General features: G+C 37.2%; 1 protein-coding gene across 1 annotated transcript in view; it reads left to right on the top strand.

The window, feature by feature from the left end:
• nos1 (nitric oxide synthase 1 (neuronal)) overlaps positions 1–24,706 on the top strand; it is a 55,946-nt gene that overhangs the window by 27,192 nt on the left and 4,048 nt on the right. The window contains exons 6-28 of the mRNA XM_044111060.1: positions 1,203–1,215; positions 1,300–1,391; positions 2,888–3,029; positions 3,106–3,245; positions 4,171–4,345; positions 6,428–6,529; positions 8,121–8,315; positions 8,428–8,513; positions 9,012–9,156; positions 10,000–10,104; positions 10,179–10,237; positions 10,318–10,434; positions 14,362–14,536; positions 14,823–14,961; positions 17,335–17,413; positions 17,570–17,763; positions 19,976–20,145; positions 21,376–21,586; positions 22,015–22,102; positions 22,689–22,810; positions 23,038–23,186; positions 23,445–23,639; positions 23,878–23,996. Coding sequence (XP_043966995.1) covers positions 1,203–1,215; positions 1,300–1,391; positions 2,888–3,029; positions 3,106–3,245; positions 4,171–4,345; positions 6,428–6,529; positions 8,121–8,315; positions 8,428–8,513; positions 9,012–9,156; positions 10,000–10,104; positions 10,179–10,237; positions 10,318–10,434; positions 14,362–14,536; positions 14,823–14,961; positions 17,335–17,413; positions 17,570–17,763; positions 19,976–20,145; positions 21,376–21,586; positions 22,015–22,102; positions 22,689–22,810; positions 23,038–23,186; positions 23,445–23,639; positions 23,878–23,996 — 3,012 coding nt within the window. The remainder of the gene's footprint in view (positions 1–1,202; positions 1,216–1,299; positions 1,392–2,887; positions 3,030–3,105; positions 3,246–4,170; positions 4,346–6,427; positions 6,530–8,120; positions 8,316–8,427; positions 8,514–9,011; positions 9,157–9,999; positions 10,105–10,178; positions 10,238–10,317; positions 10,435–14,361; positions 14,537–14,822; positions 14,962–17,334; positions 17,414–17,569; positions 17,764–19,975; positions 20,146–21,375; positions 21,587–22,014; positions 22,103–22,688; positions 22,811–23,037; positions 23,187–23,444; positions 23,640–23,877; positions 23,997–24,706) is intronic.

Raw genomic sequence — 24,706 nt, forward strand, 5'->3', positions numbered from 1 at the left:
TTGAGTGCATGTATACATACACAACACCCATGTGGGAGCCCATATTCTCAATGTGTCAGCATGTTCTGTGACTGCTTCTTAACAACTTATCATTTGATACTGGTTTGACAACACCACATGTCCTCACAATTTAGTATTCTGTGTTGTCAGTTGTTATTTTTATTTCTTTTCATTCATAAAACATATGTCATGGCCATAAGTAAGAGTGGGAACCTTGACGAATTAAGAAGTTCACATTCAACCTTGAGCAAGTTCACATGTCTTGGTTACTTGTGCACAAGAGATGAACATGTTTGAAGCAGAGGCTGATCCTGATAAATTGACAAATTTGGATTGTTGAATGAACATGGTAAACTATGGAATATGTTTGTTTTTTTTCTTTTTGTTTGTTCAGTAGTTTCTATTCATCATCACATTTTCTTAACCAAGAACCCCATTATAATCTCCAATGGATGACAGAAACCTTCACTCCATCAAGGTTGAACTTAGCCAACCTTCAGCATCATTTATCTGGGATTTATTTTTATTTCTTTTCTTTTTTTGGTCATTCATAAAACATATGTCATGGCCATAAGTAAGAGTGGGAACCTTGACGAATTAAGAAGTTCACATTCAACCTTGAGCAAGTTCACATGTCTTGGTTACTTGTGCACAAGAGATGAACATGTTTGAAGCAGAGGCTGATTCTGAAAAGGCTGAGATCCACTTTTCTCTTTTTGACCTCAGATGAAGATGAGCTGAGAAGATTTGTTTGTTGATGTGGTGAAGCATCTGAACAATGTGGGGACAGATTATCAAACCTTGGATTATGGATGACTGGTATGGCTTCTGTGCTGTTTTGAACCAGTCCACCAAATCTTTACTGTCCCAGGGATTTTGAACAAATTGTGGGAGTTTTTTTCTCCATTCCACATGTATTGTAAAAAATGACTTATAAGTGTCTTCCATATTTCTGAAGTGTGCTTTAGCAGTATTGCCCCCAGGGATGCCTTAAGGGTTATTTGGTAATTATACACCCAAAGCAGCAGCTCTCTCTGCTTTTCTGACGCAAACTTGAAGTTCTTGTTTCAAATCCTGTTTGTAGACAGGATCTTCAGGTGTAGAAATGGAAAAGAGGGCATCTGGTTCAGGAACCATGTTTTTGTGAATCATGTGATACCATTGGCTTTTCAGGTCATAGGGTGCTCTGGATTGGTTTTCAGGAACTGGACGAGAGTCTGCTGGTTTTAGTAAAGCTCTTAACAGCTGAACGTTGCAAAAACATAACTTTAATTTCTTGTTTCATATTTGCTTTTTTAGGTTTTTGATGCCAGAGATTGCACAACAGCCCATGGAATGTATAACTACATCTGTAACCATGTCAAGTATGCCACCAACAAAGGCAACCTTCGGTAAAAGCACACACCAAGTTAATACTATTTATACCATTATTTCTTTTCAGTTTTCTTACTGTTATAGCTCTGCCCCGGTTCCCCTCATTGCATCTGATCCATCTGTCGCTCCATGTAGCTCATCACCCCTCTCCATCTCCCACTACCCCGACTTGACCCTCTGTCCCATCTGTCAATGTGCACTCTGTCTCTTAACGTCGTATATGACACTATCTGCTGCCTGTCTATTTATCCGTCAGCACTTCAGCACCAATCATTGCCTGGCTGGTAAGGCGGCAGACCTCGCTAACAAGCAGTCATTTGTCAGACCCCTGTGCCGCCCTCACACACGTTCTGCCAAGTCCTAATCATATGTGACATCTCACATTTACTTCTCGTAGGATGGATGCATCCTGACTCATTACTACAAGTCTCCTGGCCCTCTGAAAGCTGGCTCGGATGCACATGTCAAAAAGAGGCGCCACACAAATTAGACTGAAATTCTGGCTTGTCTGCTTTAACATCAATCAATAAACAATCTTTACATTTGAATGTAGTTCTTTATGAATCACTAAGGGAAAAAATGTTGAACATTATAATTGAGGACCTCATAAGCCACTGTCATGTCATCATCTTAGTTATCAGTTAGCAGTCATACCTGAATAATCTATCATGTATAATCCTTTTTAAATTTGTTATTTTTTTCAATGTAATAAAATCTGAAGTAATTTAAAGCTGGATTATGATTCCAATTATCTGCAGCTTTGTTCCATAATTAAAATGAGAAGTAGAACATTTTATTATGATGAAAAGCATGCAGCTAATCTACCAGATTAGCTACTTTATAGTAGCCTTTCTTCACCACATTAAAGGAGTGGGATGCTTTATCTGATTTTTGCTGAACTAAACAATAAGTGCATCAAAGACCATCCTGTTTAAGATTTGATGCATTTTCTGATCAGGGAAGCAAATTATTATCCACATTTTTTCTTTTTTCTTCCCAATCAGAGCCAATGAAGAGAAGTATTGGTGGTTTTGATCATTGGCTAGTTGATTAGTGCACTACTACAAATGGCTCATCACAACATGTTACTCCAAAGAGAGATGTTTACCTATAATTTCTTACCATGACCTTGTTTCCACTAGAAGCAGACTTGCAGCTCATCTGGCCCAGATTCAGACAAGCTGTTCAGTAAATCCATCACACCCTCCTCAGCTACTGACAACCAGCTTACCAACATTAACAATCTCACCCCGTAAAGAGCATTAAAACACCAGTGGGATCTAGATTGGGCAACATGTAGCCAGGCTTTGACAGTATCATCCATCAGGTAGTGGTCTAGTTGATTAATGCAGCACTTGCATCACCTGATGTGTGGTTGCCTCACCTCTAACTTCAGAACCAGTGTTTACAGAAGCCACACACATGCAGAGATGTCATATAGCACAGCATTCTCTTTTTGCCTTTACTTAATTGCATTACAAAATAGAGCGTATTCTTTATTCCTCTTTTGCAGGTCAGCAATCACCATATTTCCACAGAGAACCGATGGCAAACATGATTTCAGAGTTTGGAACAATCAGTTGATTCGCTATGCGGGTTACAAACAGCCTGATGGAGGTATTCTGGGAGACCCTGCTAATGTTGAATTCACAGAGGTACAGATCAGTAAAATGCAGAATTGTCCGTCTCTTTGGCTTTTCTTTGGCAAATATTTGGTACTTTCATCCTTAGATCTGCATGCAGCTTGGATGGAAAGCACCAAAGGGTCGATTTGACGTCCTTCCACTTCTGCTGCAAGCCAATGGAAATGACCCTGAGCTTTTTGAGATCCCTGAAGACCTAATTCTGGAGGTGCCTATCATACATCCAAAGTGAGTTCTTCTTTTTCACTTTGGCATGCATAAAACATACAGAATGTAACAAAACGACAACAGAGGAGGCTGTACTGAGGGACATCCACCCACTTGCACATCTTTTTAACCACACTTCTCAAACAATGGGCTCCTTTCATGCCAAGAAAGCTGATTGGTTATCTTTCCATTCCAACTGTGCTGATTATTCCCTGAAAGCACGACTAGTGCTTGCTTGTTTTTTTGGTGGTAACCACGGGACTTGTTAGTGAAAACTTCAAGCTTCTTATTTGTTATTTGTTTTGTTTACTTTTCCTGCAACAGAATATCTGAAGCCAAATCTCAAAAGCCATAAAACCCTTGATATCTTAATCATTAAGCTCCATTTGCACGGTACCATTGTAATTACACAAAAGAATCAGGTTTTACTGCCACACTATCATTCACAACTGCACACTTACAGATGCACTCCAAGCTATAACAGCATTGTTAAACACTGCAGAGTGTTTCAGAATCCCTTGACACACAGATCACCCTGCCAGACGCTTCCAGATTTGGCTTTCTTTTCTCCATACACATGCATCAGCTGGCCCTTAGCTCTGGCAACAGCTTGGCACAAGCTCCGGCCACGCATAGTGTCTCATCATTACACAAGATTAAACCCAGTGCTGCAAATAATAGACTGAAAGCAATGCTATCAATCCCCCCAAAGGTTTCAACAGTCCACACTTCCTTTGGCCAGGATTACAAAAGCCTTAACAATGGGTTTCATTTTGGTAATGTTAGTTTTTGGACACACTAATTTTTTACATGTCTCAGTGGCAATTACACTGGCTCTTAAGGATTCTAGAGATGAAGCATATTGCTAGCTTGGTGGTGGATAATGAAGCAAATTATCTGATGTAACCCTTTAACTACATCACAGTTGTCTCCTTCATCTGCCCAGGTTTGAGTGGTTCAAGGACCTGGAACTGAAGTGGTACAGCCTCCCAGCAGTTGCAAACATGCTGCTAGAAATTGGCGGTCTTGAATTCACTGGATGCCCCTTCAGTGGCTGGTACATGGGCACAGAGATTGGCGTGAGGGACTTCTGTGACAGCTCACGCTATAACATTCTGGAGGTATTTTTCATGCCAGAAGATATAGTCATGTGACATTAGAAGCAGGAAAGATTGGAAGGCACAGATTGACTGCAGCCTTGTGTCAAGGCAAGCATGTGTTGTGTCATCAAATGAGCCAAAAACAATGTAACTAGGCAAAATGGAAAGAAATCTGATTTGCAAGAAATTTAAGTGTTTGTGTGTTATGGTGTTAAGGTATAGCTAAGCAATTTAGCTTAGGTATAGCCATAAAGGACTCTTTTTATTGTAGATGGAAAATGCTGAAAAGACTGTTTTTGTCTGTCATATGTCACATAGCAATACAAAGAGAATGTAAAGAGAAAGGTTTCCAAAGATTTCATCCCAAATCGGAGCAATCCAATTTTGAGGAGCACTTCAAGGCACATGGCTGCCAGCTGTGGATTTGTCTTGTAACTCAAGTGGTTAAATTGTGGAGAAGGCTCTTGGCTTCTGGCTGCCCTTTGGGTTTTTCTGTTTTATTCAGCACTAAGTAATTTGCCAAATAGGAAACCATGGATTTAACTCAAAGACCATGCGTGCCAGAAAGAAATAATCTTTTGACTAATTACAAGTTCTTAAAATTAGGTCAATACAGTCTTGCATTCTTAAAATATGAATTCTTGTTCTGCATTTTCACGTAATATAACAAAAACATAAGCTGAATACGGACGCGACTTCTGTAAAAGTAAGCACTCATCCAGAGTACGAATGTACCACTCATAGGAATAGCATTCTAGTACTTTGCTGGGCTGAATCAAATAAATGTGTAAAGATAAGATAAGTGACCTTGGAGAAACAAACTGAAAGGTTATCTGGTAATTTTGAAACTTCACTGTTGGGGGAACTGGGGTCCAAAGGGTTTTGGGGGGAGGGGGTATTTTAATTTAGAAGACATTCCAAACATTTGTCAATTTTCACAGGTATTCCTACAAATTCCCTCAGAGGTCAGACTTTGGATTGGTGTGGGTAATTGCCAACATCTGAAAGAGATTTCTTAGATTCTACGTCCTACTGGTGTTAAAGTTCACTACAATATAATCAGCAAAGCAGTTAATGCGTTTATCAGGAAAGCCATTCATCTCTGTGAAGAGTAAGGGTTCATGGCTTAGGATAGCTGTTTCTGAAAGAACAACAGGAATTCTGGAACCATGCTATTTGGAGAGACAAGACCAAAGTTGAGATATTTGATAATTCACAGTGTCATGTTTGGTGAAAGCCAAACTCAACAAATCACTGCAAACTGTCATATCAACTGTCAAGAACTGTGATGATGAGCTCTTCTGTATAACATCCAGAATCAATTGTGAGGCTGTCTGACAGGTGAACATGGGCAGAAACTGCATGCAACAGGATGATATCCAAATGGATACTTAAGAAAAAGTCTAAATCTTGCAAGAGTATAATTTACTCTTACAAAGTAGTATACAAACTTTAAAATTACATAAAATTGCTTTTTTAGACATAAACAAAAATGGTCATGTTTGATTATGTATGATTAGCAAAATCAGCTCACAGCACCAATCACACAGAGTAATAAGTAAATTAGTTTGGCTCAAGTTGCAACCACAGGCTTAGGCACCTGGAAGTGATGAATTATAGAATGAACTCTTTCTATAAAAGTATGACACCCAAGAAAAACGGCAAATATAAAACAGATTTTGCAGCAGTGCAATTTTAACTGAACTATTCTGAAATGTGTGTAAATATAAACAAAATGAAAGTAAAATAAAAAATGTATTACAAAGTGAAGTGAAGATACTTTCATATAGATGATGTCTTAAAATTTCTTCTGTAAACAGTAGCTTATAGTTTTTTTTGTTGTTGTTTTAATTCCAGTTTCTTGTAAACTGCATTTTCATCTTGACATAGATTTTTATAGATTTTTGCCTGGTGTTCTGTGTCTGTGATATGATATGTTCTGTGTCTGTTGGAACAGATCTGATGGGGTGTGTGTACACTTCACATTTGATTGAAAAGCCTTTTGGAAACCCATATAATCAAACCTTTTTATCAAACAAAAAAACACATTGCATTCAATTGGTTTTCACATTAATGTCATCTCATTTATCTTATGTTTTGTAGGAGGTTGCCAACAAGATGGGCTTAGACACCAGGAAGACATCTTCCCTTTGGAAAGACCAGGCACTTGTGGAGATTAATATTGCTGTTCTCTACAGCTTTCAGGTGATTGCATCCTTTGCTTAAAGTTGTTCTAAATATAGATTTCAAGGGATTTGAAGGTGTGTGCATTTTCCTCTTGGGTAAACAGAGCCTTTTGTCATATTGGATTCACAGCAAGTTCCTTGTTTACAAAAGTGATCTCATCTCCACAAGCGCCCTTCTGAGTGATATGCTCAGTGTAGAACTACACACCATAAACAAAACTTAATAAAACGTTGACATTTACATGGCTGTGCTGCAAAGCTATAGTAATATGGGGTATTTATCCTAATGACTGACTTTTAAGAGTAACAAATAAAATAAAATGTCTCTTGACCTGTCTGAATCATTATGTTAACTTCTGTTATAAGCAAGCTTTAGAGGGGTTATAGGGTGCCAATTTATCCATATTTAAATTTGTACTATACTCAGGGCTTTATGAGAGGGATTTTGTGTGCAAGAACAACACAAAATTGTGCATATTAGTCCAGTGATAAAAGTATTACATGGATTTTCAGATTTTTTTCTCATAAAAACTGATCCTCTTTGTTGTATTACCTTTTTGCAAAACATTTCTTTCAATAAATTGAGCTATTTTTTAAAGAACAATATCAAAAATAAACTTTAGCCTCAAGATCAGAACTATTTTAGAAATTTTCTCTAAAGATTTGCTGCTTAAATGGCAAGTATAAGTAGAACAACACAAAATGTTCATATTAAAGAAAATTAGCAAAATGATACCTGATTTTTATTTTTTTTAGAAATCACATAAGTATGACTGTATTATATACTGGCCCCAGTAAAATATTGTTCTGTCTTTTGTATGTGAGCTGTATGTGGAGGGAAAAAGTCCATATTACAAGAGATATGATTTCTTTTGCAAAGAAATGTTCAGTTTCTGAAGCAAACTGACAATTAGATTTTTTTACTTGATTTTTTGCATGTCAGTATTCTTTCACTGGAGGATTAACCTAATTTCCAGTTTTAACAGCCTTCCACAACTTGTTCCTCTTGGCTAGACATGATTAGGGCATTTTGGGAAGAATAAAAGCTAATGACTCAAGATGCCTATTACCCATGTTTAGAGCTTTGGGTTTCCTCAGACCAGCTAATTTGAATTTGCTCTGTTGAGCCGCATTTTATTCTATTGTGCTTCTTCAGAAGTTTTGTGTACTATACCTTATAATGGGATAACATGAGCCTCCCACAGTGGTGTCTTGTGCATTGGCAAGTTATGCAATGATCTGACTGATTTTATTTAACAGAAAGTTATTTGTTTTGTTGGAAAATTTATTATAACATTGGTTTATTAAGCTGTATTATGAAGAATATATATTTGCTTAGGTATTATTTCAAACCACTGAATTGAGCAGTGCTTGGCAACATATGGAGGAGGAACTTGCATTTATTACTTTTGGGTGCTAAATGTGTTATCCAACTTAATTTGGGTCACACTTGGTAAACCTGAATCCATGTAATGACACACTTATTTCATAGTTTTTTTAAGGGTTAGGAAGTTTATTGCCATGTCACTTTGTTCCTTACATTTTGCCATTTTCCATTCCTTACTTTTAAAATATTACCTTTCCTTTTATATTCTTGCTTCATACTTCAGACTTGCAAAGTGACCATAGTGGACCATCATTCAGCCACAGAGTCCTTCATGAAGCACATGGAGAACGAGTATCGGGTGAGAGGAGGCTGCCCTGGAGACTGGGTGTGGATTGTGCCTCCAATGTCAGGAAGCATTACGCCAGTTTTTCACCAAGAAATGCTCAACTACCGTCTCACACCTTCCTTTGAGTACCAGGTGAGAGGAACGCAATTAAAAATAACCCCTGCAGACCAAGAGTGGCTGCCGTAGATGTGAAACAATTTTTGTTGAAAAATGTCTTATTGTTTTCTTTTTCTGTGTGCAAAAGCCTGATCCTTGGAACACCCATGTGTGGAAAGGAGTCAACGGGACACCCACAAAGAAAAGAGCCATCGGATTTAAGAAGCTTGCCAAGTAAATGTGCTTGCTTATATTAAATTAGTGATTTCCTTTGTTGGCTCACTCAAAGAGCCAAGTATACATTACAGCCCCAAATGTCAAAGATAATAGATAGTGTTTAATGCTAATTTACACAAGTAATCACCCTACTGATAAAAGCAAGACCCATGAAAGGGAGGCTAATGTGCTCAGCAGTGAAATTCATCCAATCAACCCCTCTGGGAGTAATCATAGTTCTGTCAGTTTTCTTGTCTGTGCATGTGCTTGTGTGCATGTATGATCTGCTATTAATCTAATTGCCTCAAGGAAAGTACAAGCTAGGTAATCAGTATTACCACCCATCCGTAGCTACCTGCAACAGTAGCTCAATAACAATTGCTTTGTGATCATGGCAGGAGACACAATGACTCCACACTGTGCCCCGAATTAGCTTACCTTGGATAGTTCAGATTCTTGCTCTTTTTATTTTCTCTGCATCTCATTCACGTCGTCTCTCTCTTATCCCCTCCACAGGGCTGTGAAATTTTCTGCAAAGCTAATGGGGCAAGCCATGGCCAAGAGGGTTAAAGCCACCATACTGTTTGCAACTGAAACAGGAAAATCACAAGACTACGCCAAAACTCTCTGTGAAATCTTCAAGCACGCCTTTGATGCTAAGGTACTCTTGCGTCTACCTTGCATCAGTGTTTCCAAAAGTTGAGCAAGATGTTTTGATCGATTTCAGCAAAATCTAATTGGAAAAGTACAAATTCAAACAATTCCGCTCTTCTCTCTGCCCCCTGCCTGATGAAGCCAATTAAATGCGAACTGAGACCTACAGAGAAAAACTGAGAAGTTTTTATTTTTTTTGTGACATCTTTTTGTCATGCATTGAAGAGCCAGAGTTCTGGACCAATTTTACTCGCAGAGGCATTGAACAGATAGTCGTTTAAGACAACATCCTGAAACACCTTTGGCTGTGCAAATCTGTTAAGGAGGAAAAGATGCTGCTCTCTATCATGTACTTGGTGCATTTCATCTAGGGTGCATCTTGATTCTCCTGTTTTCGCAGTGTGATCAATTACACAAGAAGACAGTCATGCATGCAATTGTGCGTCACAGAGTGGGTGTGCACAAATGGAGGGCAGATGTGAACGCCTGGGGCAAACTTTTGTTGTTGCAGGGCTAAAGCCTGTTTCCTCTTCACGCCTTTTGCTTGTGTAGGTTTGCATGTGTGTGTATGAAATCGGCGCGTGGCCCATGGCAGACACGCACCCTGCTGAGTTGTGTGCATCATGACCACTCAATGTGTGTGGCAGCAGCATATTATCATCTCGTTAGAGGTGAAGACAGAGTGGTCATTACAACCTACTCCTTTGCCAGCGGCTGTGTGTTCGGCCCTAATTTACAGCCTCAAGGCATCTGTTGAGTGGAGTGTGCAGAGAGGAGTGAGATGAAAACTAGAACATATTGGTAGCTGAGATCTACCAATATATTCTGAGGAGAGATCTTTCGCCTGCAGGTCATGTCCATGGATGAATATGATGTGGTGGACTTGGAGCATGAGACGCTGGTTTTAGCTGTAACCAGCACATTTGGCAATGGGGATCCACCTGAAAACGGAGAGGTAAATATAAAGTTCCTCAAAAAGCCTTTTTAAATGATCACAGCACAATAACAGTCTTTCACTTGCTGTTGCAGAAATTCGGAGCTGCCTTAATGGAAATGCGCCACCCAACTTCCAACACAGAGGACAGAAAGTGAGTAGAGCTGTGCCCTCTTGACCACCATTATTTTAAGTAAAATTCCTTCTCACCTCTCTGTCTTACCCTCTCCACAGGAGCTACAAGGTCCGATTCAACAGCGTGTCTTCTTACTCAGACACTCGAAAGTCCTCCAGTGATGAACCAGAGGCCAAGATCAATTTTGAGAGCACAGGACCGCTTGCTAATGTCAGGTAAATTTATTAATAATTAATTTTGTCATTATAACTAAAAGCTTTATTAAAAAATCCCATGAAATTCATGAGAAAGTCACATGTGAAACTCATGTACCATATTAAAAGCACATATGTGGTTCACACAAACGTTCACGTGAATGACATGTACATAATGTGAATCACATGTAAAAGCACATGTATACGTGTGATTTTGAAACATTTTATGGTAAAAAAAACTATGTGATCCCCATGTTTTCATTTGTATCACATTTTCACATATGATACACATAAAAAACGTGAAACGTGTATGTTGGATACACATAATTCCACATGAATTATGGGATGCACATGTGCATGTCATATACATAGATGTGATACACATGCTATACCTATGTAGCCTTTGACTGTGATATACATGTGACATATATATGTATATGTATATCACATATATATCACATATCTCATATATAGCTACACGTTTTCATGTGTTTCACGGTTTCATATGTGTATCACGTAAAGCCTTTATATATGATACACATGTAAATGTGGGTAAATGGACTGCACTTGTATAGCGCTCCACTCAGTGCTTTGTAATAGAATCACATTCACCCATTTCCACTGACAAAACCACATACATTTATACACTGATACATAGATCGGTAAGTTGGAATCGAACTTACAACCTTCTGATCACAAGACGACTGCTCTACCCACAGAGCCACAGTCACTCTGACATATTTTCACATGTATACACATTTGAAAGACATGCTTCATGAACTAGTTTAAAATATATACATTTATATAGTAATGGGAACCACATTTTTTTACCATGAAAATTTCCAAATTCTTCATATAATTCACTTTTTATAACTTGGGATGAATATATCTCATATCATTTTATTAATCATAGCTGCATATTAAATAAACTTGCAGCTATGAATCAAGACTTCCAAGACAGAAAGTCTTTTATTTATATATATATATATGTATATGTATATATATATATGTATATATATATATATATATATATATATATATATATATATATATTTATTTCTGTTTGAAACTGAAATGACTTTTAACATCTGAGCATGACACCATACAGATTTGCCCCAAATCAGGCCCAGACAACCAACAAAGAGGGGAAAAAAAAGAACTTCAGGTAAAACCTCAGCGACTGGTCTTTCACCTTCTTTCAGGAGCAACTATAGCATTTGACTGTGAACCTTCTGGGTCTCCTTAAAGTCTTCAAGGAGGCTTAGAATACACAAATACATGTTGGCATTGGTGGCTTGTATGGGGTTTTCTTAGACTTGGCAGTAACCACAGGTGAAGGTTCTGTAAGTGGTGATGCTCAGGTGGTGTGTTTTCCTTCTCCAGTGTTGAAGGTGGTGAGGTCTTTGGCTGTTCTGCTGTGTTGTCCCATTCATTCCTCATCTGAGCTTTACTGGATCACTGGCTTTGAACAAAATGGAAAAATTAATAAACCAAAGCTCATGATTTTGAATAGATTTTACATGCATTTTATCTATGCACACACTCACACCCAGAGTCCTACTTTTACATTGGTATGTAATTTATCAGAATGGCATGGGTGCCCTGATCTAACAACTGATCTACTAAATAAAGAAGCACAACATGATGGTGTTTGGTGTTTTTCCTTTGTCAGACTAAAGAAAACCCTTCAGTTGATAAAAATATGATTCTCTTGGCATTTAAAAAAAAATCATACAGTGTTAAAAACAATAACAGGTCAACTTATGTTTTTGAACTGGGAGAATAAAACATTAATGATAAATTATGAAGTCATCATAATAGCGAACTCACTCATTGACCACTGATGACTGCACATGCTCTGTAGACAAAGGGAGGGGCGAGAAATGGTCGTTTTATTACAAAGGTCTTCAAAAACGGTTTTCTTTGTGTGCAATCACACTTTCCGTGGTTCTTTGAGTCTCAAAGCCTTAGAAATGGTTCTGTAACACTTCCCAGACTGATGGACGCCAATTACTTTGTCATCATGACGGTTTTTTTGAGACATTTTAGCTTGCTTGATTAAAATAAAGCTGTTATAAAATTACTGTGATGTGAAATATTAAGTGTGGCCAAAATGATAAAGTGCGTGAAACTGGAAGGGGTTTTGGGGCTACATTTTCATGGCCATCTACTTGTTTGAGCAGTGTTGGTTTTCAGGACACTAAACAGAAATGTGGAAAATATAAAGTACTGAGAAAGATTAATGGGATTCAGAACAGAAATCTGATTTCTAGTTCATTAACTTAAGTTTTTCCTTGTCGGAAGATGGAAATTACAAGTTTCCATTTGAACTGAAATGTAACATGATGTAACTTGTATTTTACATGTCACTGCTTTCATTCATTAATACTTTTCCACTCCACTGATTCCTGCCTGCAGGTTCATAAGTTTGCCAGCTGTGTGCCCTTTGTCATCAAGCTCACACTTTAGTCTGAAACTGAAATTGTCTCCACCTCTACTCGTTTAACCACAAACAATCCTTGCAGCATTGTCTTAAATCACTTATCCTTCTAGATGATGCTAAGAAGAATATACCTTGAAATGTTGCTCTTTAGTCATACCAGCACGCTGCCTTTAGATTCAGAGGCAACACCAGCAATGTTTCTACATATTATATAAAATCTGCTGTGGATTTGTTACCATTAAGTGTCACATTACAAGAAAAACTTCTCAAAATGAAGATACTGTGAATAATTGTTCAATCATCTATTCTAGACTGTTTTGTCTGATGTAAGGGTTTTAAGTATATTTTGCACTATGGGACACTTCATTATTTAACACAAAAACCTAATAACACCCTAGAAACCCAAACTGTTAGATGAATATTCTGCAAAATTTGAGTGTCACTTTAAAGTCAGATGTATTTTGTTCATAGATTTTCTTGGTTTGCATAGACGTCTAATCCTCATGTCAGCAGATTTTGAGGGATCTCAGAACAAAGCTCATTACTGTTTCTCAGCGTAGAGGCTATAGAAATAGTTTAACTAGACTATGGTGATGATGAAAATCCCTGTGTTGCTTAACAAAAGTATATATTATAAGAAAGTATTTGCCGTCTTGAATTTATTTAGATCTTGGTTGCTCTTTGATAATTATAATGATGACTTTGTCTTATGATCTGAAACAAACTCTTTAAGAGTGAGACATTGTTCTTGTTGGCACCTTTTTCTCTGGAAAGGCTCACATTGCCATTTCTATGGCTTTTAGACTCAAGTGAACAAAACTGAGCGCCATTATTCACAAAACAAGAAGACATGGAACAATAGTGAAATAATACCAAAATCACTGCGAGTTAATAACTCATCTAAGAAGTCGCAAATGATTAAAGACAACACAGAAATGGGCTAACAATGGCATCCATGAGGGTTCTAAGTCCAAAGCTGTTGCTGATCAGTAAGTTCACATAACCCAGTCTCAAACTAACTCCTCTCAATGGTCCCAAAGACTTTCGGAAAACTATTTTCTGAACTGATGCGATAAAGGTTGACCATAGTGGGAGTACCGTCATAATACACTAGGGATAAAGCTAACACAGCAGCTTCTTAAATGAAAATAGTATTGAAATGGTGGTGGTAATGTGAAAGTCTGTGACTGTTTTACTATTTCAGGACCTGGACGACTTGCTGTAAGTGATGGAATTATGAAAAAAAACTTTTGTTTTGTCTCAAGTTATATTTGTCCGATATTACAGTTGAACTCAGCATTGGATAATAGTACATAAAATAGTTTGATTGCTATTAAGATTTCTAAAAGTTACATACCAGACTTGTAAGCTAAAACATGTTGGATCAACATGCTTACCAACTACAGTAAAGGTCCTGTAGTGACAGTTGGTGGTCATCCATGTTTGTTTGTGTTTTAAGTTCTCTCTTTCTTTTTTGTATTTTTGATACATTTGTTTTTGTATAGGTTCTCAGTGTTTGGCCTTGGCTCCCGGGCCTACCCACACTTCTGCGCCTTTGCCCACGCTGTGGACACGCTTTTTGAAGAGCTGGGGGGTGAACGCATCCTACGCATGGGAGAAGGAGATGAGCTGTGTGGCCAGGAGGAATCATTCAGAACATGGGCCAAGAAAGTTTTTAAGGTTTGTTCCTTAGGTGAAGACCGCAAAGGCTTGTGTTGTGGTTGGATAAAGTGCATCGTGACATAAAAAAAAAAAGTTGGTTACCTTCCAAGGCAAATTTTAAAAGCCTGCAGCCACAGAGCATCACAAACAACACCAAAAAGCCATATAATGCTTTCAAACAACTTTAACTTATAAAGTGCCACTTTTATGGGATTTGACAAAACCTTGAGACTGGATTTGAAGTGTTGTATTTTTTTTTTTTCTAACAGCGATATTCTTTCCTGTGGTTGTGATTGCTTTCCAGGCTGCCTGTGATGTGTTCTGTGTTGGTGATGATGTAAACATTGAGAAGGCAAATAACTCCTTGATCAGCAACGACCGTAGCTGGAAGAAGAGCAAGTTCCGCCTAACGTACACAGCAGAGGCCCCTGCGCTGACAGAAGGTAGTAATCGTGTGGGAGCATAGCTATAAACTACTGAGGGGTGACTTGATTTCAAGCGGACAATAAGTGCTGATAAGTAGCTTTACACAAAATAACAGTAATTTATCAGTGACTCAGCTATTACATCACCTGGAGATGTGATCTGAGGCTTGACTGTGGAAAGAGATTTCAATGCAATTTCAAGCAATTTTTACCTTTTTAAAGGCTTGAGTCAAAAATAACACATTTGGTCTGTAAATGTGAGAAGCTCAGCTTCATACAGACAAGGGTATAACGGGATTCTAATGTTTAAGGAGGACTGTTTATTTAAGTAAATTAATGTTTACCAGTGAATTAGTCCCCAAGCTGTATAAGCAAAAACAGTATGGATAACTGTAATTTGGAAGCCAATAACAGTTTTCTGTCACGTTGCCACCCACACAAATATTCTACTTGGACTAAGAGTGGTGAGGCGACACTCAGTTGCAGAGAAATATTGAACTGAGATGCACAAATAGAAGTATGTTTAATATCAAGTAAGAAGACCCAGAAAAGCAGCAAAGTTCTGATTGTTAAATCGGAGTGCATTTATAGGTGCTTCTAAATGATTCAATATATAATTGAAAGGTTATTTCAGTAATCAAATCAGTAAAAGAAGCTCATAATAAATGAATTACAAACAAATACATTATTATGTCTAATAATAAAATATTTTCTTGCTTGTCAGCAGAGGGAAGCATAAAGCATGCTAATGTTTTCTAGTAGATCACTGCAGATGTTCTTTAATATTGTCACTTTCTGAATAAATTAATAGTTTTTGCAGTATTAAGACATCACTATCGATGGCATACCTCATATAATACCTAATTTTTCTTTAATTTCCTTTAATGACTTGAATTGAAAATGTCTTTGCTCTGAAAAGATGCAACAGTTCAGCATACTGCACTTATGTTGGCTTACATATACCCCTGTAAGGTTAAAACTGTTATACAATTGCAGTTTTGTGTCTCTTAGGGTAATTGTTTATCACAGGTAAATATTGATCTGTTACATTGCCACATTTTGGTTAATAGTTGCCAAGCTATAAAAGCAATAATATAACTGTAATTTTAAAGTGTGAAACCATATTTTCTATCAAATACCCACCCACACAACTGTTTGCCTTGGAGTATTGGTGGGGAAACAACAAACAGCTTTCCTGCAATTGTGCAAAATAATGGCACAGAAATACAAAACCTGGCAAAATTAGGAAACAAAAGGATTGGAACTAGAAAATTACTACTAGCACAATTTCAACAGAGGACAATTAAAATACTTTCTTTGTTACATATTGAAAATCTGAAGAACTACTGTGAAATGAATAAATATAACATGATTTAATTGTGTAAATGTGTAATTCAAACTCTTTCTGAGAGTCATGTTATACTATTTATATATCTGTGTGTGTGTGGGGGGGGGTAATTATGGTAATTATTAAAAAATTTAATAAATATCTTTGTTTGTTATTGTTAATATTATCCTCTGAAAAGGCTACAATTAGTATAATGGTGTTTGCAATACACCTACACACTAATTAGTTCTACTGCATTGTTCATCTGTGGACAAGGTCATTCTATCTAGAAGTTGTTTACAAATATATACAATAAACATAGTTAATAGCATATTTTAAAATCACTTCTCCCCTCTTTACCAGAGGTAATAGTTTTTATTTTTTAAATTTCCACCAACTCGGATTGGCTCTTGCCCCCCACTACTATAAGTCATGATCACTGAAAAAACAAAACATTCAATATCTCTGTGTAAAGGTCAAAACTCCAGCAAACCCCAAAGTTTTATGAAGCAGCTTTATTAGAAGACAGACAAGTTTCAGTCTGTGACTCTGATGAAAGTTGATCTTTTAATAAAAGGGCTTCCTAGAACTTAAAGTGTCACTGGCGTTTCCTCCTTTATGGACCTCTTCCACGCACCTTAGAAGTCGGTGAGACTTTGCCAGAAACAATTTAAATATCTACGTAATAAATGTATGAAATACCTTTTCAAATGAAATTCCTAAAAACATTTTGATGACGTTCTAACTTATGGGGAAACCTCAGTCTATGATTCTAGTCAGAATCATATACATCAGAGTCAAAACAAAGTAGATCAATGACAAAAAGCTTAATCAAACAAAGATGGTGTGTTATCAAAATATAAAAATCATGTAAACTAAAGAAATTCTGGCATTGTCTTTAAGATAATCAACATATGAATATTTTGTAGAAACTTAACTAGTTTTCCGTTTTCATGCTTTCATTTTAATCCTGACACAAAGACTCTCAAAGTGTATCAGCCCCACACAGTAGAATGCAGAATAGTTTGTGATACCTGTAATAAAATGGCATTTCTACCTTATAGCATTATACAGTGTCCAGAAGAAGAAAGTATATGGAGCAATGATGATTGAAGCTCAAAACCTACAAAGTTCAAAATCCAAGTAAGTTCTTGCTTTAGCTATAATATGAAATCCTTTCAGTGTATTCTTTGTGCACAACTTATCCATTCTGCAAAGTGAATGAAACAGATGGAAAAGGGTGCAATATTTTTTTTCTTCCTTTCCTGTAAACCTCTAGTCTTTTTTTTTTCCATTTAGTCGCTCGACCATATTAGTGAGGCTCGACACAAACAACCACGACAGCCTGCGCTACAAGCCTGGTGACCATCTGGGCATCTTCCCTGGCAACCACGAGGACCTGGTAACAGCACTCATAGATAAACTGGAGGATGCTCCGCCTGTCAATCAAATCGTCAAAGTGGAGTTCCTGGAGGAGAGGAACACGGCACTAGGTGGGTGATGTTATTAGCAACGTCACGCCACTGTGTGAATACAGGGGGCATGTAATCAGGAGGCTCGCAGTTCAAAATCCGGGAACGAGGTGAAAATGGAAATGTTAATCAGATGCAGCTTTTCTTGTCTCAATAGACTATAGAGTTACACTTGCAGAGGGAAGCTATACTCAGAAATCTTTCAGTTTTGGCACTTGTGGTAACACTGGGTGATGCAACTAAGCGGCAGATACACTGTGACTCTAAAGCAACATGATTTTTTTCTTTTTTTTTTTAAGCGTGTGCGTTGGATTTAAAACACTGCCTGACAAATTGAGCCATTTTTGAGGGTTTGGCATCCTCTCTGGTAAAATGTTTTTTACCAGTGTGAAACAGCAACCATACCATCACAGAAAAGGGATTTTTTTACTCATTTATTCCTACACAGCAGTTTAGTATTTACAAACCAAGTAGTTTTATACATGTTTCAATGTTTACAGAATGAATAAAAATTTTACATTCATGCCATCACTACAGAAATTCCAGTTGTTGACAAGAATGAGTAAATGAATATAAATATCCACCAACCTGTCTAAAACTCTATTGACGTAGTTAATATTTATTTCAGCTCCAGCTTCACACCAAGTTTTGTTATCAAAGATTTCCACTTTTTAGACACTAAGGACGTTTATTAGACCTTCTAGCATTACAAAATATGACTAAAACATTCAGTGGTTATTAAAACTTTACAAACTTAAAACAGATAGATTATTATAAATTTTTTGTTTAACACAGTGCATTTGTGTCAAATGATTAGATGCATAACCGAGTTAATTTTAAAATACAATACTGGCATGGTCCTCTAACCTCAACTATACACTTTCTATCAATCAACTATGTGCATGGATTCAAACCATGAGCTGCAACTTTTAGCTTCTTGCAGCATGGGGGAGAATTTGAGCTTTGCAAATGTAGAGAAACATGACAGAATAATTGATTTTGAACATCGACTGGCTCAGCATGTGCAAATAAACTCAGCTTATAAATATTTTCCACCATGATTCATTTTAATGGCCCATTTTATGTGAAGTAGTTATACAGCAGGTTTTAAAATAACATCGAGACGTTATCTTATAGCAAGCTATAATCTGCTCCTTGATTAGAAAATAAAAACAATATCTTTGCAATTTTGAAGCCTTATTGACTTAATGCAACTGTTAACATTTGAGTTGTGTACATAGATCAAATTTGATCTTCCATGGTGTTTGGTCTCATGTAATATAATGGCTGCAGTTTTAACGTAAAAATATAATACTACCCAAACTTTTATGTTCTCTTTTGCATGCAGGAAATTAGATTGTTGTGGTGGTTTGGAGACTTTAAGACAGGACAGAGACAACTTCTAAAATACATCACTTTGCAAAATTGGCCTCCAGGATTCTTAATTGGATTCTTTGTGATTGATACAAAATAGCACACAGTTCAAAAATGGAAGGGAAATTATCCATGATCCTACATGTGTGTTGGTGTGGAGTGATTTGATACTAGAAACTGAAAACCTACACAATCGGAAGTCAGTCATTTGGTAAAAATAATCCATCTTTTTTTGTGTAATTTACTCACCTATCAGTAAAGCTATACTATAAAGGTTTCCTATGAGATCTTTTGTTGTTGTTGTTGTTACTTCACAAGGTTCTTAAAAGAAAAAAAGGCTAGATAGAGCACTATAGGGACACGAAGAAAGTCACTGCGAAAAGAAGCCATGGGAGTTTTGTTTTCAGTCTTATTAGCAATGGGTGGGATGCAGAAAGAAAAATGTTCTGGGACCATGGGGTCAAAAGTGAACATTTTGGCCTTAAATGCAAAACATGTGGTAGAATTCATTTAATTTGATGCCACAAAAAATCTATTTACATACATAAATATCTTGTCTAAAAAGACTGAAATTAAAGTACTTAACATCAATTCAAATCCTAGTTGTACAAGTCTGAAGTAAGGTTAATTACATTTTGGTGTACCACATAAAATCCCAATAAAATGTACATTTTGTGGTTATGCCACACAATACCACAAAATATACAAAAATGTGAATACTTTTGCAAGTTCCTGTACCTCAAATACAAGCTAAAATATTTTTTTAGGAGAATAACTACAACCAATGTTTACATTCATACATTGGTATAACTAATCTGAATTGACCATTTTTTTTACTGTTTTTGTGTTTTATCTGCAGGTGTTATAAGTAATTGGACCAATGAGACCCGTATTCCTCCCTGCACTATCAACCAAGCTTTTCAGTACTTTCTGGACATCACCACTCCTCCGACCCCTGTGCTGCTGCAGCAGTTTGCAGCTCTGGCAACCAATGACAAGCAGAAAAGGAAATTAGAAATCCTCAGTAAGGTACATTTAGATGGCATTCTATGTCTTTCCTCTTACAATCAACAATTACTGAAAAATTATTTTAAGCATTTTCTCTGATTTGTGGCCACAAATGTAAAGAGTTCATTTAAAACAGTATATTTTTTTCCAATTTTTAGCTTAATACTTGCAAAAACGTGGCTTTGACATTTTCATTTAATATGATCTTTCATTTGGCATGAGCCCCTCTCCCTCGACCCTGCATGGATAAGTGGGCATAGACAATGGATGAATGATCTTCAATTCCACCATCTTTCATTCACCATGTGCCTAAGCTGCAACAGTAAAGCTCACCTTCATTATGTTTGCTAAAATATGGGAGATGGTTTCAGTGTCTTAAAGGAGATTTGATGCTTTTTGCACCATTGAAAATGGGTACTGTAGGAGTTAGCTGGAGCCAAATCAGAGCTGTTGATCGCTCTAACCCAGGAGGTCTCCCCCCATTGTGGTGCCTCCCACAAGTCACCCGCCATTTTTGTTGATGTGTGAAAAAAGGCTGGAGGAGGCCAAGAAGTGACTCATGCATAGAATCACTGTCACTAAAGTGAGAGGGAAAGATGGAGGGCTTCTAAATTTGTAAAATAAAATGATACAGTACAGTGAGCAGTGCAGATCATTTTGGATTTTTAGTTTAGCTCTCAAACCAGTCTTAGCCATGTTGCCAAAGGTTACCTGCCTATCATGTCTTAGGATGTCAGAATAAGATGATAAACCTTTTCTCACAAGTGTGGCAGAAAGTTTGAAAGATTTTTGGTTCGTGAAAATCACTTTTGTAATGTTTAGAGCCCCCTAACTTAATCTGATTTTAAGGGGAAAAAGCTCAGTCCTCAAGGTTCTTTGCAAAATTTGCTTGCTGTCCAAAAACTGATTTAGGTTCAGAATTGTGGATTCCACAGATGTCCTAATGGACTATGTCTCTCATTAGTGGCTTGAAAACTGGAGGCAATGCCCCAAATTCATCACCACTAAAATATCAGTAACACAAAACAGTTGAGTTCTGAATGGTGACAGGCTCTGCTTGTTGCTGTTTCATTCTTTTGATGCAGAAATGCTTACGTGACAAAAAAAAGAAGAAATTTATGCATTTTTTTACTCAGCCATTCACTGCGAATGCATTACATTTATGCAAAAGACAGCAAGATAAATAAACACATAAAAATTGTTATTTTGATGCAGTCTGTTTTTCATACTGTTACCTTCTTGAAAACCCAGGGTTTGCAGGAGTATGAGGAATGGAAGTGGTACAATAACCCTACACTAGTGGAGGTGCTGGATGAGTTCCCCTCCATCCAGATGCCATCGACTCTGTTGCTCACTCAGCTTCCCCTGCTGCAACCTCGCTACTACTCCATCAGCTCCTCTCCTGATTTGTATTCAGGAGAGATTCACCTCACAGTGGCTGTGGTCTCTTATCGTACCAGAGGTGAGAATCCACTAGTACTTCAAAGTTGTGTGTCTGGTGAAAGCTTTTACATAGTTTAGGATTTTTTATTTCCAAGTGGGTGAGGGTCCCAGAATGTCAATTGCGTAATCTGGCCCTGCACATTGTTCTTATAGACCTACATTTGCTGACAGCATATGTAATCTTAAACAGGTAATGTAGGAAATGGCTACAAATGAACCAGTGTTTACTGGTATTTGCACTATTTTAGCACATTACTATGATTGCATGACAATTTGCTGTATTACAGTGATTTTTTTTCCCCTTCTGTAAGAGAAAATAAGAGATGGCTTTAGCCTTGTAGGTGTGCTAGGGCCACTCTTCTCCTGTTAGTTTGTGCACTTCAAATGAGTGGGAGGCAGGTTGGAGAGAAAAAGGTAAAGTGATTACTTGGTAATCATCTGTTTCAGGTGGGCAAGGACCTATCCATCACGGAGTATGTTCATCGTGGCTCAACAGGATAGAGAAAGGGGAAATGGTACCGTGTTTTGTCCGAAGGTAATGACTAAAATGAAAAGTATTCAAGTCAAAAACCTAGAGTCAAAAACCTAGTATAAAATTAATGCCTGATTTTTCTTTCTGCAAATGAAAAAACAAATTCTGGTGGACCATCCTTCAGCCAACACTCCCTACATCTCCATTGTGGTGTAACTTTATCACTCCTGTACAAAATCTTTTCAAAGTCATAGTGTTTAATAATTTCAATAAATTGAAATTCCATGTAATGTTGGGTTTTTTTATCATTTAAAATAATTTGTTTTTTGACTAAATGAGGTTTGCAAGAATACCCAAAGCATAGAAATCCAAGAGACAAGTGTTTAGAAAGCTAGTCTGTCTGATGATTACACAGTCTGCTTACTTTTCAAAGAAAGAGTAAGTTTGACACCAAATAAGCATATGTGGTTTTAGTGTGTGAGCAACACACACCCTTACTCTTGGGCCAAAGATATTACTTTTAACCTACATCACGCTACAGCCATGATTAAGGCCTTGATCTTCTCGTCCTACTCCACTGCTTTCTGTTACCACGTGAACACACTAAGATAATGTGATGAAATATTTTTGATCCTTTGTTTCATTGTAGTGCACCATCATTCCAACTTCCAAGAGACAATAAAGCACCGTGTATCCTCGTGGGTCCAGGAACAGGCATTGCCCCATTCAGAAGCTTCTGGCAACAAAGACTATACGACCTTGAGCAAAATGGTGGGCCATTTTTACCTGTTTGTTCAATCAGTAATTGAGGAGAATCTTACCATAATGTCTTGTGAAAGACTCGTGAAAGTGTTATTGTGAAAGTGTTATTGTAAATGTATTCATTGGAAATTCAGATAATTGCGTTTCAGTGTTCTGTTTAAATCAAGTCATTCGCAATGACTCAGTTTGCATCGATTCTATTGCAATTTCATTTTTCATTTTGTGTCATCTCTAAGGGATTAAGTCTTGCCCCATGATCCTGGTGTTCGGTTGTCGACAGTCTGAGATGGATCACATCTACAAGGAAGAGACTCTCCAGGCCAAGAACAGAGAAGTGTTCAAAGAGCTCTATGCTGCGTATTCCAGAGAACCTGGCAAACCAAAGGTAAAACCACCAAACGACAATATGCATTTGAAAGTAACTTGAGAGGTTTATTTCACTCTTACTTTGATTAATTGGATTGGCTAAACATTTCCTGATATTTATAAAGAATACAAATTAAATCTGCAGGTCATTTATTTTGATATTTGTTATATTTTTAGCATTTCAACATTTAGTTTATCTTTTTCATATGTTGAAATGAAATTAACTTCCACATCATCCCCCTCTTTGTTCTTACACTTTGTCTCTTAACTACTCCAGAAATATGTACAAGATGTGCTGCGTGAGCATCTGTCTGAAACTGTGTATCAGTGCCTGAGGAAGGAAGGAGGGCACATCTATGTGTGCGGGGATGTAACAATGGCAGGAGACGTTCTGAAGACCGTCCAGCAAATCATCAAGCAGCAAGGTCAAATGAGCATAGAAGATGCTGGATTCTACATCAGCAAGCTTAGGGTAAGAAGCTACTGTGCTATTTATTGTAATGGTCTATCATTGGAAATGCTGAATTGCACAGCTGTTGTTTTTAGTATTTCCTTAGTATGTGTGTAACAAAAATATGAGCTTCAAATTGAAGGCCATTAATAAGTCAAAGTTCTGTAGATCCAGACTTTTTAATGTAGTCACTTGCTATCCATTGGGTATCATTTTCCATAATTTATCACCATGTATGTCACTCTCCTGCCTTCACTAGGATGAAAACCGATACCATGAGGATATCTTTGGAGTCACTCTGCGCACCTATGAGGTCACCAATCGACTTCGCTCAGAGTCCATTGCCTACATTGAAGAGAACAAAAAGGACTCAGATGAGTAAGTTCCTTGGAAGTTTTAGGTTTTCATCATTTTCAATTGTAAGAGTAAATGACTGATTTCACCAGAAAAACATTGAAAGTGGTTATTCTAAACTGAAGATATATGGCTAAAGACATGATGCCTCACTTACTATCTTGCAGATTTTCTGTGGTGTTATTTTATAATTTAGTTCATTTCATTTAGTACTAAATAACTAAACATTTTAAGAATTATAATACATGTAGTATTCACTGCAATTACTTTTGATATACAGAATTAAGAAAAAAAACATACTTGCTAAATTTTGGAGTAGTTTACATTTTCTGAGCCAGTTTAACTGTCTGTGGGGTAGCAATAGCAGTTGAGTGCGTAACAGATATGCTATGAGTGAAGGTTGTGCTCAATTAGTTATATGCTTTTACAATTGTTAACTTAAAGGTAAATTGAATTTATATTGCACTCTTCCAGTCATACTGGCCACTTGAAGCACTTTACACTAGAGCCACATTGTCCAAGTCACCCTCAATAACACACACATTCATACACCAACGCACTTGGCAACTCGAGGTTGCAACAGGTAGGGGAGAGATATTGTTGCATTACTACATAGAGGAATCCTAGAGGAAACTTTGGCATTTAAGGACTTTGAACCACACGAATGATGGAAAACTAAAGCAAATTTTAAACTTCTTAAAATTCTGACGCAGCTTTGTACCCGTAACTGGAAC

The sequence above is a fragment of the Gambusia affinis genome, linkage group LG03, assembly GCF_019740435.1.
Source record: "Gambusia affinis linkage group LG03, SWU_Gaff_1.0, whole genome shotgun sequence".
NCBI lineage: Eukaryota > Metazoa > Chordata > Actinopteri > Cyprinodontiformes > Poeciliidae > Gambusia > Gambusia affinis.